At 42.4% G+C, this 19,879-nt stretch overlaps 1 protein-coding gene across 1 annotated transcript in view; it reads right to left on the bottom strand.

The window, feature by feature from the left end:
• LOC122560004 (tumor necrosis factor receptor superfamily member 5-like) overlaps positions 1–19,651 on the bottom strand; it is a 37,352-nt gene extending 17,701 nt beyond the window's left edge. Inside the window, exons 1-6 of the mRNA XM_043710155.1 lie at positions 19,304–19,651; positions 8,091–8,175; positions 5,461–5,586; positions 2,650–2,796; positions 2,447–2,543; positions 1,314–1,366 (exon numbers count right to left, since the gene is read on the bottom strand). Of these exons, the coding sequence (XP_043566090.1) occupies positions 1,314–1,366; positions 2,447–2,543; positions 2,650–2,796; positions 5,461–5,586; positions 8,091–8,175; positions 19,304–19,360 (565 nt within the window). The 5' untranslated portion in view covers positions 19,361–19,651. The remainder of the gene's footprint in view (positions 1–1,313; positions 1,367–2,446; positions 2,544–2,649; positions 2,797–5,460; positions 5,587–8,090; positions 8,176–19,303) is intronic.
• Positions 19,652–19,879: the final 228 nt, after the last annotated feature.

Here is a 19,879-nt window from a genome sequence, read left to right as displayed (position 1 = left end):
GCAATTCTGGTCTCCTTCCTATTGGAAAGATGTTGTGAAACTTGAAAGGGTTCAGAAAAGATTTACAAGGATGTTGTAGGGTTGGAGGATTTGAGCTAGAGGGAGAGGCTGAACAGGCTGGGGCTGTTTTCCCTGGAGCGTCAGAGGCTGCGGGATGACCTTGCAGAGGTTTACAAAATTATGAGGGGCATGGATAGGGTAAACAGGCAAAGTCTTTTCCCTGGGGTCAGTGAGTCCAGAACTAGAGGGCATAGGTTTAGGGTGAGAGGGAAAAGATATAAAACAGACCTAAGGGGCAGCTTTTTCACGCAGAGAGTGGTACGGATAAGAAATGAGCTGCCAGAGGAAGTGGTGGAGGCTGGTACAATTGCAACATTTATGAGGCATTTGGATGGGTATATGAATACGAAGGGTTTGGAGCAATATGGGTCAGGTGCTGGCCGGTGGGACTAGATTGGGTTGGGATATCTGGTTGGCATGGACGGGTTGGACCAAAGGGTCTGTTTCCATGTTGTATATCTCTATGACTCTATCAGGAATGAGATATTGACCACATTCCTGATGAAAGGCTTATGCCCGAAATGTCGATTCTCCTGCTCCTCGGATGCTGCCTGACTTGCTGTGCTTTTCCAGCAACACACTCTCAATTCCTGGGAAATCGTCCAGTGAAGTTATTTGGGTGGAACTTAAAAATAAGGAAGGAATGATCATCTTGTTGAGATTGTATTATAGGCCCACCAATAGTCAGCAGGAAATTGAGAATCAAGTATGTAAGGAGATCTCAAATACCTGTAGGAAAGGTAGGGTTGTAATGGTTGGGGATTTTAACTTTACGAACATAGACTAGGACCGTCATAGTGTTAAGGGTTTGGATGGGGCAGAATGTTTTAAAGTGTGTACAGGAGAATTTTCTTCTTCAATATTTGGATTTACCTACTAGAGAAGGAGCAATACCTGACTTTGTGCTTGGAAATCATGTAGGCTAAGTGACTGAGGTGTCAATGAAAGAGTACTTTGGAGCAAGTGGTCATCATTCTGTTAATTTTAAAATAGTTATGAAAAAGTAAAGAACTGATCAAACAGTTAGAGTTCTAAATTGGAGTACATGTATGAAATGAACTGTTGGAGGCTGGTACAATTACAATATTTAAAAGGCATCTGGAGGTGTATATGAATAGGAAGGGTTCAGGCGAATACGGGACAAGTGCTGGCAAATGGCAAATAGACCAGATTGGCAGGAGTTGGATCAAAGGGGGTGTTTCCATGTCCTATGACTCTATGGTGATCTTTTGCTAGAAGCTTGATGTACTTACATTTCACATCACTTGTTGCATTGCCTGGTTTCAGCTCTCCGCGTGACCCACAACTGAAAGCAAAGGGATGTTGGTAGTCAGAGAATCAGAGCACAGAAAGTACCAAAGACTGTGTATAATCAGAGCTCCCAATTTCAGGTAATAAATATCCCATTTACTTTGTTCACTGATGCCAACCTACACCAAGGAACACATGTGGAATATCAAGGTATCAATTTAATCAGATGGGCACCAATTAGTTGCAGCCCATCCAAGCTCATCTCCTGTTTAACTGCCCTTTTTTTGAGGCAAAAAGTCCTCTCAGGCTAGTCTTATGTTTTATGCTTTTTATGTCGGCCTGATCAGATTATTGCATACCCACGACCTAATCACTTTGTAGGTGAAGGACAACAGCCACTTGGAAACAGCGCCACTTCTGAACTCCCTCCAGGTCACAAAATATCACATATTGTTACTATCAAAGTCCTGAAATTTCTCTCTAACCGTGATATGTCGTTGCACTGAAGTGGACAAGGCTAGAAGTCACACGACACCTGATGAAGAACGGCACTCCAAAAGCTTGTGATTTCAAACAAACCTGTTGGACTATAACATGGTGTCGTGTGACCTCTGACCGCGCTCTCATAGTATCAGTTGAATGCCTTCACCATCAGAACAGCAGTGGTTCAAGGCTAACAAGTGATGTGCTGTAAATACACATCTTGCCAACAATGCCTGGGCATGGTTAAACAGACTGTTGGGAGAGGAGAACAAAAAAGGTCAGAGAACTAATTTCTCTCCAGAGTAATTTCGAGCTTTTGAGCAGTTTTGTCAGAGGGAGTGACGTATATATGTGATCTAGCCAGACCTAGTGTTGGATGATTAAATCAGCTTTGTACCAGATCTGAGCCCCTTAGATTTGACAAAGCAAAAGTTGGGGCCATCTTAGGAAGATCCATCAACATGGAAAAGAGTAAAGACATTGCTTGTGACAAGGCAATCAAACAAGAGAGTCAAACAGTGGTTCAGCAAAGATACAGGGTCGATGTAAAGCCAGAGGCAGCTTGAAATCCTGCCCATTTAATCCATGGATACTGACCTACCCCATTCAACCTAAAGTTTCCCACTCCCCCCAGTTAACCTGGGTTACTTACTTTGTCCATTTCGAACAGAGCTCTACAGCCGAAGAGACATTTGAGTAATAACCATGTTTACATTCCTCACACTCTGTGTCCTTGTGTTTGCGATCCGCTGGCAAACAAACCACATTAGCACATCAGCAAACGACAAAGGCAGTAATAATACCACAAACTATACATTATGAATCTGAGATATTTACAGATGCTTATGTTTTTACCTGGTTTAGTTACTCCAGAACCAGGCTCACAAATCTTGTCCTCCACACACATTTCACAGTCCTCATTGATGCAGTGCTTCCCTATCGCACACAAACACACAGCATTGGTCAAGGTGTCGCCAGGCGACTCGGTCACAAATCCTCCATCTGAAGATAGGAAAAGGCAGAGTGTAAGAATATTTGTGATTGCAGAGATCTCCCTCTTGGTTACAGTGATAAGACTGTGCACCTCGCAAAAGAGACAGGGATTGTGTGCCTGTATTTTTAAGATTTCCGTCCTGTTTGGAAACTGGCTTACGGTTTCACTTCGACACTTCCTATAAGTCAAGCAGTGCACTCTTGTATGAAGTGAATACACTTTGGGAAACTGTTAAACTGCAGGCCCTGTCATAAAATAGCCCAAACCTGACTTAATCAACACAGGCCATTGTTTTATCTTGACCCCTGTAGGGCTATGATAATTTTTCTTTATTCAGGTAGTATCTCATTGGGAAGCGATGGCATATTTTAAATGGCAAATAAAAATAATTCTGGCAAATTTGTTGTTTTGCTTGCACTGTGGATGAAGAAATATCCCTCTTATTTAGTGGTCCAACAGAATGCTGAATTTGCATTAATAATACAACATCCATTTCAAATACAAAGCTCTCCAAATTCTGTTGGGGATTTAATTTGGCCACGATCTCACTTCCCTCCTCCCTTCCCCCAAAGAACAGTTCTATATTTATTCAGAGTCAATTGTGACTGACAGGAAATACTCTCCATTTTGTGTGCAGCACAATTTCATCAAACCATAAAGCTGGCTTGGCCAATAGGTTCTCACACACACACACGAACAAACACATGCACATACACACAAAAACATGGTACACATGAATGTATGCACACAGAAACATACGCATACACTGGTGCACAGACACACAGGAACACTTGCATGCACACATGAACAGACACAAACACACATGCACATACACAGGTGCACATACATGCACACACACTGGTGCCACACACACACACACACACACAACCAGATGAGCGCGCGCACACATACACACACACGACCAGATGCATGCACAAATGCACATACATAGTCACAAAAGCACAGGAACATGTACATGTATTCTAGGGGCTCTCACCGGTTTTCTTTTATTTCCTCTTTATTTTTGGTTTGGAAATGTAAGGTCAGATTAAGAGTTGAACTTTGAACAGCAGCTTGTTTTAAACAGGAAGAGAACAAGGACAGATGTTTGTAGTTGGGTACTGGCCTGGAAGACGATGCAACTTAATTACTGTGCCAAAGGCACTGTGAACAAATTGGCACTGAGCAATTTCTATGTTCCAGGCCGGCAGCAGTTCAATGTTGAATTTGTCAATCGGGGAGAACAGGTGCCAACCACTCACCCATAAAGAATGCTGACTTAAAAGGAAAGGAAGGAGAGAGAACCACCAGTTCTGATTTGTTTTTAGTAGAAGAGTGATTATTTGAAAACTTTCAGAGATGATTGCTGTGTTTTGCTCTTTCCAGTTTTCTATTCAGTTATAAAATTGTTGAATGTTCTAAGGAAAGGCCCAGTTTGTAAGAAATAATTTTAAAATATTTCTAGACGTCTTCTGAAACTGTTTGTATTAACTGGTGACATTGAATTCAAGCTGGAGTACTGCGTACAATTATGGTATGCTTACTCAAGGGGGAAGCGTGGTTGCATTGGAGACAGTTCAGAAGAGAATCACTAGATTGATTCCAGATATGAGGGGGTTGTGTTATGAAGAGAGACTGAGCAGTTTAGACCTATACTGTCTGGAATTTAGATAAATGACAGGAGATCTAAGCGCAGTTTACAAGATGCCAAAGTGGATTGACAAAGTAAACAAAGTGAGGATGTTTCTTCAGGTAGGGCTATCTGGAACAAGGGGTCATAGTTTTAGGATAATGAGTAGCGGATTTAGAATAGGAATGAGAAGAAATGACTTATCTAAAACAGTTGTGAATTGTGGAACTCATTACCCTTTAGGATGCCAGAACATGGAATAAGTTTAAGAAGATGGACAGATTTTAAAACAGTAAGAGGCTGAAGGGCAGGAAAGTGGAGTTAGGGCCAAGATGAGATCAGCCATAGTTGTATTAAATGGCAGAACAGGCTTAAGGGGATGAATTCCCTACTTCTGCCCCTAGTTCTTATTCAGTTCCTGTGGACAATCTATTGTCTAAGGTTTTCATGGAGGCCTAGTATCCATTATTGGAAACGGTTTACTTATTTGGCAAATTAAAATTCATTTCTTTTCTTTTTAATTCATCCCCAAACCATGTCTATCTGTCGTCTGTGTGTTAGTGGATTTATGATAAGAAAAATATACTTTAAATCATAGATATTAATTAGATTAACTTGTTACTTATCTGTGTTCTGCTCAAGTTACATTATTAATAATAAATTGTTAATTTTTGTATAAACTTAATATCCAAAGTCTGTCATTTGTAAAATCTGGTTAAAAACAAATGGGCACTTTTTTGCAGATCCAGTGTTAATGAGACTGATTTGGTTTGACTTGCTAGCCTTGTATTATAAAAATGCACAGGCATGCGTGTGTATACATACATACACACACACACTTGCACACACACTGGCACCCAAGTATAGGAGCACACCTACACAGGTGTGCACACTGACACAGGAGCATATGCATACACTTGTGCATATGCACAGAAACACACAAATGCATATTCACACACGAACTTACACAATTGCATACATCAGTAAAACCCTACCAGAAATGTAAGCAGAAAGAAAACTAGGGAAAATAATTTGGACCTACTTGGATCACAGTATGTGTGCCGCTGACAGTGATCAGCCAAGTTCCACTTTGACTGATACAGTCCCTCTTCACAGGGCTTGCACTCAGTGTCTTTCAGTATTGTGCATTTACTGCTCAAATAGGTACCTGCAAGATAAATACCACAATACAAATTTATTGCACAAGAATGCAACTCTCAAATCTGGCTCAAATCCTCCACCTTTTCCTACAGAACTGAATAGATTTTGATAGTGTCTGATGCAAACAAATCTTTGGTCATTTATATAGAAATAAACCTCTTAGCAGGTTTTTCCACACTAATTTTGGGGCAATTTGAACCAATGTAGAAAACATTCAAAATCCGCCTTATAGAAGAATGTAAAGGTAATAGGAAGAGATAAAAGATTAAACTGCTATGCCTGAGAAGAAAGAACTTGCATTTATAGTCACACCTTCCTCAAGGTGGTCCAAATGAAAGAGTATAGAAAGTAGACATTAGTGTATTGTAAGAAACACTGCGTCTGTTTCAACTCATCTAAATAGCCTTTCACTGTTCCATTTTTCAAAGCAATGCCCTGACCAATCAAAGTCAACCTGTCTGAATTAAAATGTAAACAAAGCCTGTCAGTTAACTGTCAAACATCATTGACTCTGCAATCTCCATGGCAACATCTCTACCAATCAGACTGCACTTGCCAACAAAGCAGTACTGTCCTTTCTTAAATATAAATGTTGATTTTCTTATTGAATTGGGATGTTTTTTGCAAATTGTCCTGATAAGTTCAAGATAAAAAGCTGTGACAAAGGGCACCCTTTTACAATAAGACACAAGATAATTTATTTTGATTATTGAGTGACAAAAAAATGGCCAGAATCATGCTCAGTTCTTCTTCACGATACAATTGGCTAATCTTTTGTATCTACATGAGAAGGTCCCTACAGAAAAATTTAATGTCACTTCTGAAATATGCTCCTTTGACATAACTCTACTCCCTGAGTATTGTACAAAGGTGCCAGCATCGTTCTGTGCTTAAGTGGGTCATGAAGTCACAACCATCTGACTCAGAGGCAAAGATACTACCCACTGAGCCACAGCTAGAGACTTGTAGGGATGAACCTACTGTATATTTCAATAAAACTAAAGGTGAGTGTTGAGATATCTGAAGATGGTAAAAAGGGAGAGCAGCTGATGAGAACATTGACCAGACAGTAGTACCATTACGGCAAGAAATGATCCTATCAATATGGAGGGAAGAAAGTGGAGACTGTAGAAAAATACAGTAAACCCAAAGGGAGGGGGACAAAGTATCAGCCTGACAAGACATATACTGCCCAACCAGCAAGCACTGGAACCAGGGCCAGTCAGATACTTCCTGACCCAGAGATCACTATTAGCAAACCATAACAACCTCAACAGAGACAAAGTAAAGTCAGTGCAGGTCAGCAACTGACTTAGAAATGCAATCTCGGAAATTCCTGACCTCCTCAGCTCAGTTGCTCACTCACTCAACTGCAAAGCCTAATCTGCTTTCAATTTATTCTTAGATTTCTGTCCCTTCCTGTCTCTTGCCTTGAGGGTGCTAAAGGTTAGATAGGTACGATCAGTTTTTAAGTACTTGAGGCAACTCTCTTCTTCACGTGTACATCTGGCCATTTGGGAATGGAATCAGGAGGCATGTCCTCATGCACAGACCAATAGAAATCGAGAATACTGTCCAGTAAAGGGCTGGGGTTTTCAAGATATGGATCATAGCTTCCCAAAACGAGGGTTGAGACTCAAAGTGGAGTCATGAGTCGAGGCTATGACTGGCGACAGGTTAACTCACTATGAAGGTTATCACACCTGAACTGTAGATTTACTAATCTCCCATGCACTGCTCGAGATTGACCATCAAGCCTGAATCTGACCCCACTCCTGCTCGAAGTTTCTTCTGAGCTGAGTATCCCTTGTCATGTTCTTCTAATTTAGTTCTTAATTTGTTACCTGAACACTCAGATCAGTTCTACTTATTCAGACACCAACAAACTACTCATCCTGGAACTCCCCGATGGACAATACATAATGGGTAAACCAGTCAATAACTTGGATCCTATGCAATGCCATTGATCCATACTTTTTCACAGAATAAGGTATAATTGTGAAAATCAAATTGTGAAAGTTATCTCATATCAATGCAAGCAACCTTTTTAGTTAAAGAAAGAGGACGAGGCTATTCAGCCTCTTGGCCATTCTATTAAGCATCACTCTACCTACAACTAGCTCTACTGATCAGAATCAGCACTTCTCAAGCTTTTTCCACTCTGTAACTCCATTTCAAGGCTTGGAAATTGTCACAACCTCTCATTGTAAGCTTTCAGAGTTAGGAAGGAGAGTTATACACTTGGTTAGAGCTGTGCTCGTACCTCAGAGTTTGTAACTCCATAGATTCAGCACATGACCCCACGTGGGGTCCCTATATCCCACTTCAGGAAGCTCTGATCCATATCTTGAAAGCCCCAGCCCTACAGTGGACAGTATTCTTGATTTTTATTGGACTGTGTGTGAAGACATGCTTCCTGATTCCATTCCAAAATGTCAAGCAGTCGCCCAGTTTATATTCCAGTTCTCTCTCCAGCCCCTCAGTATTCTCCATCATTAACCCTGTACTTACCCGGTGGACACTTGGCACAGCAGCGGGAAGACAATGAGTACTGTGTGATATTGTTACATTTGGCGGCAGACTCACAGTGGTACAGCTGAAAACAGAAAGGCAAACAATGAATTACAATTATAAAGCGTTCCGCTCATTCTACACTGTGTTCTGCGGGAATGAAAGATTAATCTCCAGGACAATGGGATGAGCAAATCCAGGAGAAAAAAAACCATAGGAGAAATTAAGCGTGCAGACGTAATTTTATTTGCGCACTTTTATTTTTTTAGCTGTAAATATATCAGAAATTGATCAAAATTGGTTGTATGAGCAATGGTCAAAGAAACTTTCCAATCAACTCAAAGTCATAGAACCATAGAATAGATACAGTGCACAGCAGACCATTCGGTCTGTCAGACCGCTGTTGTATCAGGAAAGTGCCAATTGTGGATGAGTGATAGCTTTCTCATTGCCATCATAGCACCCAATAGAGTCATAGTCACACAGCACAGAAACAGACCTTTCGGTCCAACTAGTCCATGGCGACCCTAATCCAAAACTAAACTTGTCCCACCTGCCTGGGCTTGACACTTATCCCTCAAAGCACTTTCTATTTGTGAATTTATCCAAATGCCTTTTAAATGTTCTAACTGTACCCGCATCCAACACTTCCTCTGGAGGTTCACCCCACACACAAATTACTCTCTGTGTAAAAGGTTGCCCCTTGTATCTTTGTTAAATCTTTATCCTCTCAACTTTAAAAATATGCCCTCTGGTTTTGAACTCCCCCACCCAAGGGAAAAGACACTTGCCATTCACTTTATCTGTGCCCCACCTGATTTTATAAACCTCTATAAGATCACCCCTCAACCTCCTATGCTCTAGTGAAAAAAGTCCAAGCCTATCCAGCCTCTCCTTATAACTCAAACCCTCCAGTCCTGGTAACGTCCTGGTAAATCTTTTCTGAAGCCACTCCAGTTTAATAATATCCTTCCTATAACAGGGCGACCAGAACTGCACACAGTACTCCAGAAGAGGCCTCACCGATGTCCTGTACATCCTCAAACTGACGAAGGAGCAGTGCTCGGAAATATTGTGATTTCAAATGAACCTGTTGGACTATAATTTGGTGTCGTGTGACATTTAATCTTGTCCACCCCAGTCCAACACCAGCACTGCCATACCCTGTACAACCTCAATATGAAGTCCCAATTCCTATACCCAAAGGTCTGAGCAATAAAGGCAAGCGTGCTAAACACTTTCTTAACCAGCTCAGCAGGTCTGGCAGCATCTGTGGAGGGAAATCAGACTTAACGTTTCAGGTCAAGTGACCCTTCCTCAAACTGAGGCAGTTTTTTTCGGTTTTTGCCTTCTTAACCACCCTGTCTACACGTGACGCAAACTTCAAAGAGTTTTGCACCTGAATCCCTAGGTCTCTCTGTTCTACAACACTGCCAAGGCCCTAAAATACATTCTATTTTCTCAAAGCAAGTAAACCCAACAGAAATCCAATGAAAAAGGCAGAGGATTTTAAAGTCATTAAAGGCTTAATTATTTCACTGAGGGGTCTTGACAGCATAGATTTGGACAGGGTGTTCCCTCTAAAGGAAGAATCTAGAACAAGGGGTTTAGAAATCCGGCATCACCCAGTTCAAACAGAGATTCTTTCTCTGCGGGTCTTAAATCTTTGGGACTGTCTTTTGAAAAGGTGGTGGAAAGACAGTCCTTGAATATCTCCGAGGCAGAGACAGATAGATAACTTATTGAGCAAGTGGGCAAAAGGTGCAGGTGAGAATGTAGACTAAAAGTTACAATCAGACCAGCCACGATCTTAGTAAATTTCACAGCAGGCTGAAGGAATGATCTTCTCCTGTTTTTATGCTTTTAAATGGCTTCGAAGACACAACAATCCTAAAAAAAAGTTTTTTCCCTACAATGACTTATTTAAATTTTTCTTGGATGTCCAAACTTGCTGTATTCCCCTGTGGTGTGAGAATTGCACAGAAAATGATGGGTTTGAACTAAGCCTATCATAGGCCACAACAGAATAACTAATTGTGGGGGCAAACAGGTCTCCCACTCGAGTCCTTTTACGATTCTATCCCGTACGAAGTCATACTGGAAACTGAGAGACATTGGAGATGAAAGAGTGTTAAAGGAAGCTTCTGACAATGAAAAGGTTGGGGCCTTGTTTAAGCAGCCTATCATTACCCTTTACAGACTGCAGTTAGGCTGCTCTCTTTCTCTCGCCACAGACCTGCTGAGTTTCTCCAGCATTCCCTGTATTTGTTTCAGATTTCCATCTGTGGGACTTTGCTTTTAAACAAGTTTAACAATCCACTTCTGGAATGACACAAGAACTGTCTTGAAAATGAAGCAAAGCACCAATGAATTTTCCAGCGAGCAGACAATGCAGATCAGACCTCTGCCATCCTCAAGTGTTTAGCACCACATTCAATTTGCATCCATAAAACAGACACCACAAATAGGTACAGGAGAGGCGATGACCTAGTGGTATTATCACTGGATTCTTAATCCAGAGACCCAGGTAATGTTCTGGGGACGCGGGTTCAAATCCAACCATGGCAGAATTTGAATTCTGCAAAAGTCTGGAATTAAGAGTCTAATGATGACCGTTCTTTAGGATAGGCAACCTACCTACATGTGATTCCAGATCCACACCAATGTGACTGATGCTTAATTGCTCTCTGGGCAATTAGGGATGGGTAATAAATGCTGGTCTGGCCAGCAATATCCACATTTTATGAATGAATTAAAAAAAATGTTAAATTTAGACCCCATTATTCCTTTTTTAAATGATTATGCCAATTAATTCTTGCTAAAAGATTGCGCTGGTTATTCATAAACACATGAATTAGGAGCATAGATAGGGCCATTCAGCCCCTCAAGCCAATTCCACCATTCGTGGGCGGCACGGTGGCACAGTGGTTAGTACTTGCCTCACAGCGCCAGAGACCCGGGTTCAATTCCAGTCTCTGGTGACTGTCTGTGTCAAGTGTGCACATTCTCCCTATGTCTGTGCAGGTTTCTTCCGGGTGCTCCGGTTTCCTCCTACAGTCCAAAAATGTGCAGGTTAGGTGAATTGGCCATGCTAAATTACCCGTAGTGTTAGGTGAAGGGGTGAAAATAAAGGGGAATGGGTCTGGGTGGGTTGCGCTTCGGCGGGTCGGTGTGGACTTGTTGGGCCGAAGGGCCTGTTTCCACACTGTAAGTAATCTAAATGACATCATTGCTGATCTTATCACTGTATATTCCTGTCTATCCTTGTCACCCTCCATTTATCATGGCTAATCCACCTAGCCTGCACATCTCTAGACAGTATGGACAATTTAGCACAGCCAATTCACCCTAATCTGCACAACTTTGGATTGTGGGAGGAAATCGGAGCACCAGGTGGAAACCCACGCAGACACGGGGAGAATGGTGATTGTCTGTGTCGAGTGTGCACAGAGACTGGAATCGAACCCAGGTCCCTGACACTGTGAGGCATCAATGCTACCCTCTCTGCCATTTAATATTTGATACATATTAACATTTGCAAAGGTTGAGGAAGAGGAAATAGTTCTTGTATATATTGTTTCTACAACGGTGGACCCACAGGCATGTGGCTGATCACCACAGCTAACCCCAGCTTCCCACAAGAAAACTAATGGGGATGTTTCTGTGCTGCTTTATGTAATTTCTTGTTACTGAACATACCAATGTGTTCCAATGTCTCCTGAAGCTGATCTCCAAACTCAAACATTTCAAATAATTTAGTGATGTTAACTGCTGTGTTTGCTTCCCTCTTGGTGATTATATCAGTGGGAGAAGTGGAGTTTGCAAGTGATCACTTATCTCACAGCCTGATCTTGCAGTGGTTACACACTCATATCAGAAGGAAGTGAGAGGCTTTCAGAACTGCTAATGCTCCTGCACAGGATCTGAGTGTTCTATACATATTGTATACATCACCTACTATCACAGTGTGCAAGAGGGTTGCTTCATCAGAGAAGATCCTGGGTTGGTGACAAGTAAGAAAGACAGTGGTTTTGGCTTCTCTTGTCTTTTAACCGGACATAGTGACCAATTTTCCAAGGCGGCGTGTTGGCAAGCATTCTGGCAGCATGGAGACAACAGATACATCGAGATAGGTGACATAGAGAGGCAGAGTTAGGTCTGATAGGCAAGAATGCTGACCCCACATGTATGGGATACTGGGAAACCTCATAAAATCACGGGAATCTTGGAGTTCTCCAGAGAGACACTGCAGAGTTGAGAAATCATTGCAACAAACTGATATAATGAAGCAAGAGCAGTGTCAGTGAGTTAGGCAGTGAAGGGGTTATCTTGAAGGAGAACCATAGGTTAACTGTGTCAAGGATTTCAGAGAAGGCGAGGATGATGGTGGTTTTGAAAAATTAAAGGGACAGTACCTGAAGAGAGAGAACTTTTATCAAGCTCATCCTCACTTTGAACAACTTCTGCTTTAACTCCTCTCACTTTCTTCAGGTCAGAGGGGTGGCCATGGGTACCTGCATGGCCCCAGTTATGTCTGTCTCTGTGTGGGATACATGGAACATTCCTTGTTCCAGTCCTAATCCCAGGCATACACCCACAACTGTTACTCCAGCACAGCAATGACATCATCGGTGCTCCTTCCCTCTCTCATTCTGAACTGGAGAAGTTAATCAACTTTGCTTCCAATTTTCACCCTGCTCTCACATTCACTTGGTCCACCTCCGGACTCCTCCCTTCCCTTCCTTGATATCTCTTGTTTCCATTTCTGGGCATAGCTTGTCATTGACATCCATCACAAACCCATTGATTCCAAGTTCCCTGGAATATACATCCCTAAATCTTGCTTTGTGTAAGGTCTCCATCCCATTTCTCCCAGTTTCTCCACCTCCATGGTATCTCTAATGATGCCACCTTCCGGTGGGGGAGGCCTCATAAATTTTTCCTCAGCTGAGGAATCCCAACCACCATGATCAACAGTGCTTTTCATCATGTCCGACCCAACTCGCACACTTTGCCCCCACCCCATCTCTTCCCTCCATCAACAGCAATAGGGTTCCCCTGTCTTCACTTCCCAACCTACCAGCCACTGTTGCCAAAGGATTATAAGCCACCATTTATCCAAGTGTATTAAAATGCTGTGACCAGACACATATTCCCCTCCCCTCCTCCAGTAGCCTTCCACGGGGACTAATGTCTCCACAACACTCTAGTCCACTCCTTCTCCCCTCCCAACACCTCTCCACATCATCACCTTCCCTTGCCATCATAGAAGTTGTAATACCTGCCTGTTTATTTCCTCCGTCCTCACCAACAAAACGCCCCAGACACACCTTCCCGATGAAGCAGCGCTTTTTCTGCATTTCAGTCAATCTAGTCTACTATATTCACTGCTCACAATGTGGTCTCCTGTACACTGGGAAAATGAAGCGTGGATTGGACAACCATTTTGCAGAACATCTTCGTTCTATCCACAAAAATGACCTGAGCTTCCAGTTGCCTGCCACTTCAACGTATCCCCCCTATTCCCTGGCCAACGTCTCTTTCTCAAGCTTGCTGCAGTGCTCCAATGAAGCTCAGCGCAAGTTGGATCAACAGCATCTCAACTTCCATTTGGGGATCCTGCAGCCTTCAGGGCTCAATAGCATGTTCGACACATTTAAGGCCTCAGCACTTTCTGCTGTGTCCTTTACACCAGCCCAGAGATTGGTGCTACTCAGGGGATAACCCTTTATGGGGGTGGGATTCTCTGTGGGCCAAGAACAGAAATGATTCTTCTCCCTCATCACACCTTTATTAAACAGCATGGTTACCACACCCTGTTGCACAATAGATTAATAAACATTAAGTCATAGTTCACAAATTAACATAGCTGGCATGATTGAACTTGCGTTTATACAGCAGCTTTCAGAATGTCTCAACTCACCTCACACACATCTAAAATGCAACTGCTATAGAAATGTAGAAGACACTGCAGTCAAGTTGTGGACAATGACAAAAAGCAATAAACTGGATGATCAGCTAATCTGTTTTAGTAATAATGCTGGATGAGTTGCAGATGTCAGTGAGGACCATGTTCTTCCTCAGAATAGTGCCATGGAATCTTTCACAAACACCTGAAAGAGGAACTTGGATCTCAGTTAAATGAATCATCCCAAAGGCAGTGCCTCTGACAATGCCCAGCTCCCTCATCACTACAGTGATTTATCAGCCTCATGTGTGTGATCTGAGCCCACAAATTTCTGACTCATCTTCACCCTAGCCAAAACTACTACATCAATGGGGATGATAATAACTGATGTGCAATATGAAATGATGATTGAATTCTATGTGATGGATGGGTGCAGAACCAGGATATTTGCAACAAGTGACCGTTTGCCACTGAGGGTGGAAGCTGGAAGCAATAGTGGACACAGGGACATGGGGGAGCAGGCTGGTCTCAAGATATGAACAAGAGGAATGCAGGCAATTAGAAAATTGGCAACAGCTGACTTCATGGAAGTTGACACAATGCCAGAAAAGCTTTAAAAAAATAAACCAACTAGAATGCAGCTCACAAGACATATCTCTAGTAGGTGCCTCTGTTTTACAATGACGTTACATTTTTAGACAATAGACAATAGGTGCAGGAGTAGGCCATTCTGCCCTTCGAGCCTGCACCACCATTCAGTATGATCATGGCTGATCATCCTTAATCAGTATCCTGTTCCTGCCTTATCTCCATAACCCTTGATTCCACTATCCTTGAGAGCTCCAGCCAACTCTTTCTTAAATGAATCCAGAGACTGGGCCGCCACTGCCCTCTGGGGCAGAGCATTCCACACAGCCACCACTCTCTGGGTGAAGATGTTTCTCCTCATCTCTGTCCTAAATGGTCTAACCTGTATTTTTAAGCTGTGTCCTCTGGTTCGGCACTCACCCATCAGCGGAAACATGTTTCCTGCCTCCAGAGTGTCCAATCCTTTAATAATCTTATATGTCTCAATCAGATCCTCTCTCAGTCTTCTAAACTCAAGGGTATACAAGCCCAGTCGCTCCAGTCTTTCAGTGTAAGGTAATCCCGCCATTCCAGGAATTGACCTCATGAACTTACGCTACACTCCCTCAATAGCCAGAATGTCTTTCCTCAAACACATGGAACACCATGATTTTCACAAGTGAGTTAGGGTATAGTCTACAATTCAATGTGGAAGCTGAAATTTGGCTCACCTAAAATAAGCAGTTACATTGAGATTGCAGTGGATGTGAGCTTGCAATACTTGAGCTATTGATGTCTACCCCTTCCTCTGTCATTCCATTACTGGTACACCAGGACAAGACTAATAAACACAAAAGCTTGCGTTTTGCATTCCCAAAATTATAAAATTCTGAAGGAGCATGGGAAATGTAAGGTTTCATCTTTAAAGGTGTCTGTGGGCACATACTGATTAACACATTTCATTTGCTACATTTTATTTGACCGTCCTAACTCTTAGCATTATGGAAGTGGAGATGCAACTTGCACTGAATAAGTGCTGCTATTAATCATTCCCCTCCCAGTACTGAGCAGGAGCTATGGATTGACGCTGCATCACTGTCCCAACATCCATCTCTGGTCGGGATTCGGATCACGTGTACTGAGTTCCAAGGATCGGTTGACACTTTTGAGAGCCAAGAGAATAATGCATTTAGTGCCTCAGAAGATGGTGCACTATGGCCCACTCTTGGGAACATCTGCATCTGTTTGCTTTGCTTAACAACAATAGCAGCCATTTTATATAACACCTGTAATATTAAAAAAAGCATGGCACGTACAATGTGGGCATGCAGTCACCCATGCATCGACGCGAACCAGGGTCCCTGGCATTGTGAGGCAGCTGTGCTAACTGATGGAATAAGCTTCTGGACAAAAAGGCAATGAGCCAGGAAAGCAGAACAAAATGCATTGGGCACAAACTTGGTTAAAGGAACAGGTTTTGGAGAGCTTCTCAAATGAGAACATAACCATTTAGAGTTAGAATTCCAGGTGTAGAACATTGAAGGAGAAGGCCCTGTCACTTGCATATAAGATGAAGGGAATAGAAACATCGAAGGGGCTTACATCAGAGGATTGGCGTGTTGGGGTTAGGGATATAGAGTGAAAACTCTCATTGCATTGCATAGAGGGTCAGGAGAGCCACTTAAGGTCAGCAAGAACTGGAGAGATGATGGGTATTCTGTAAGGTAGTTAGTATCCAAAGCAGTTAACCAACATTAATGAGATAAGCTTTGCTTATCAAGAGATAAAAAATTGTTCCCAGGAGGAGCAAACCGGTGTGTTCATGTGCTCTAACTCATTACAATATGTCATGTTGTAATTGTTAGGGTGCATAGTCCACCTAGCTAGCAATATTGTGTACTCTTAAACTGAGCCTGATGTCTTCTAAGAGGTCATCAATGTAATGTGCTAATTATAAATATGTAATAAACTTTTGCTGTTGATCAAGATTGAGCCTATCTCCTACTGTGCAAGTATCCTTCTCCACATGGTATCAGGAATGTAGCTTTGATACCAAGGAGGAGGATTGTTAGCAGTGCATCTGTCGAAGACTGCTCAGCCACACCATTATGGCATGGGCATCCGAAATTATAATAATGGGCAAGGGAGGGAACACAATGTGGACTCGCTTTTTTTAAAAAGTTTGGAAGTGTGAAAGAGCAGTGGGCAATTTAAATTTTGGATGATATCATAAAACAGGTGATAATGATCAGCAGCCTTAATTCTCTCCTAGGAGAAAGTGAGGACTGCAGATGCTGGAGATCAGAGCTGAAAATGTGTTCTGGAAAAGCGCAGCAGGTCAGGCAGCATCCAAGGAGCAGGAGAATCGATGTTTCGGGCATGAGCCCTTCTTCAGGAATCCTGAAGAAGGGCTCATGCCCGAAACATCCATTCTCCTGCTCCTTGGATGCTGCCTGACCTGCTGCGCTTTTCCAGCAACACATTTTCAGCCTTAATTCTCTCCTGACCTAATTTTCACAACTGAAAACTGGAACACTTGGTTGATCCCTTATCTCCAGTTTTACACAATCACACAAATTCAAACTTACTCGTACAGACTTTGGAAATGCCAAAAAATATGTATGAGGGTTTCGACACAAGACACACTGAACTGGGGACAAATGAACAATGTTGCTGAGACGGAAACAGACAGTGTTTCCACTTAACAATGGGAAGCGGAGGGGGTTGAAAATTCAGACTGGGATTGAACAGAATGGCAGGTATGCAAAGGGACGAATACAGCCCAAGACAATGGCAAAGATTGTAACATAAGGAGAAGGGTTGTGGCAGAAACTGAAGGTTGAAAAAATAACATGAAACATGAAGATGACATTGCATCCAAAGCTCCATTGGCTTTTTCACAATATCCTGAAAACTCTATTCAATATAATTGCGTACAGAAGCTTAATGAGTGATTATGATAAGGAAAAGAATAAGCTTGTGTATATACGATAAGCATTATATAATGTATAATACATATAAAATTTAAAAATCTTACGTAGAACAGCTGATTCCTGTCCATAAGCAATTACTATTGCCAATTCGTTTTTGGTCAAATGTGTCTATCAAGTAACCATTATAAACTGCTATGTCAACTCTCCCACTATAATCTGGCCAATAGGCTGCACAGCCAAACTTGTTATTTAAGTATTTCTCCTGTCCATAGAGAGAAGTTATTCACCATCACCCTGGGTAATGTGCTGATAATCATGAGTGGAACCTACATTCAAGTCCCATGTACTTGTTGCTAACCTGTTCCGCCTGTCCCAAGTATCCAAACAACCATCTATTTTTTCCTCTGAATGCATTCCTCATTTACCCCTTTGAATTCAAAGCGATTCACTCAAAATATATTTGCTTTTTCTTTTAAAGTAAACCAAGTTTCTGCTTTACCAGCATTCTTCCAGGGTTGCAGCCAAAATTCATCATTAATCCAACGCAGATGTATGTGGTCACGTTAGTATTTGAGTCTAATGTGTCCAAACAGAAGTGTGCACTTCCTAAGTTAGACCAGTCATTACAAAAGTGCTTTTAATTGCCAGTAAAGTGTTTTGGGACACTCTGCAATTGTGAAAGACACTAAAAAAAATCTTTCCTATCTCATGGCCGCCTTAGTGCCAACATGACTGAAACCAACACTCCCTTTTCTCCTTATATTTTAAATATACTTCCAGTCTCCGTCTCAGAGATTAATCTGAATCAGGATTTGTTAAATAGGTTTAGAGATTACATTGGCAGACAGCTACATCAAAGGAAAGGGAACATTGAAAGTAACGCAGGTCAACAATTAACAATTTTACAATATTGCACAGTGAGTCCACCTTCTCAGTTGTTATATATCACCACCCAGAGAGTCCACCTTCTCAGTTGTTATATATCACCACCCAGAGAGTCCACCTTCTCAGATGTTATATATCATCACCCAGAGAGTCCACCTTCTCAGATGTTATATATCACCACCCAGAGAGTCCACCTTCTCAGATGTTATATATCACCACCCAGAGAGTCCACCTTCTCAGTTCTTATATATCACCACCCAGTTATTCTACCTTCTCAGATGTTATATATCACCACCCAGTTATTCTACTTTCTCAGTTCTTATATATCACCACCCAGTTATTCTACCTTTTCAGATGTTATATATCACCACCCAGTTATTCTACCTTTTCAGATGTTATATATCATCACCCAGAGAGTCCAATTTCTCAGATGTTATATATCACCGCCCAGTGAGTCCACATTTTCAGATGTTATGTATCACTGCCCAGTGAGTCCACCTTTTTAGACGTACATATCACTGCAGAGTTGAGTGCCCAATGATTACACTTTCTGCTGTCACTGAAATTGAGCCCTGACCATTTGCAGTGTTGGTGTAGGGGTCACCCCTGCGGCTGGGCCGAGCCATTCGGAAAAGGCCTGCAGCCAAGGACAGAGAGTAATCCTGCTCTCCGTGCTCCGAGCCCCATACAGTGAGTGAAGCCTCGCTGCTTGCAGTGAGATATCACAGCACTCCCCGGTTTCTGTGTATACAGAGAATGTTACTCAGACACCTCAGAGAGATACATAACCCCGACACAATCCTGCTCCCCTTCTCAATCCAGCAGTTCTCGTTAATCTTAAACCTTTGTAAACACAGAACAACAGCCTGTGATTTCAGCACTCTCCTGCAAACACACAGAGACACAGACACAGAAATAACCTGAATCGCCTGAACCACCAGCCAGAGGTAGCGCCGCACTTTCATTCTGCATGGCATCCGAGTTCCCAGCCGGAATGGTCTGATCCCTGACTTTGTGCGGGTCGCATCTCAGTCGCTGGCGTTCGCCCCAAGCTCACTCCCAGTAAGGATTTGGTTTGGCTTTGGGGATGAGAGGGAGGCCTGGACTGCGGCTCCGAGATATTCCCAATCACGATCCGGGAAGGACTGGCTTATCGAGCGGAAGGCGGAATCAGAGAGGCCGTGGAGGCGTCCCATTCCTGACACCACTCAGTCGAGTTTACAGTCTCTCTCACTCTCTCTCACACACACTCCCAACCCATCCTCCTCAGCCAGGGTTTACACTTCATTAACATTTCATTCCAAACTGGGAAATTCGAGGTTGAAAGAGGTTTACAACTGCATAGAGAATCAGGATGGATCATTCAATTCTGGTTAATCTTAAAAGGTTGTTTTTATCTCTACTTTTCCACTGACGCTGCTTGACCCATTGAATAAAACCTACATCTTCCATTTATTAAAAGATTTGCAACAGACAGTGCATTTTGCTTCAGTCAC

The sequence above is a fragment of the Chiloscyllium plagiosum genome, chromosome 20, assembly GCF_004010195.1.
Source record: "Chiloscyllium plagiosum isolate BGI_BamShark_2017 chromosome 20, ASM401019v2, whole genome shotgun sequence".
Classification (NCBI taxonomy): domain Eukaryota; kingdom Metazoa; phylum Chordata; class Chondrichthyes; order Orectolobiformes; family Hemiscylliidae; genus Chiloscyllium; species Chiloscyllium plagiosum.
Note: the sequence above shows the minus strand (reverse complement) of the source record. Positions and strands in the feature narration are given on the sequence as shown.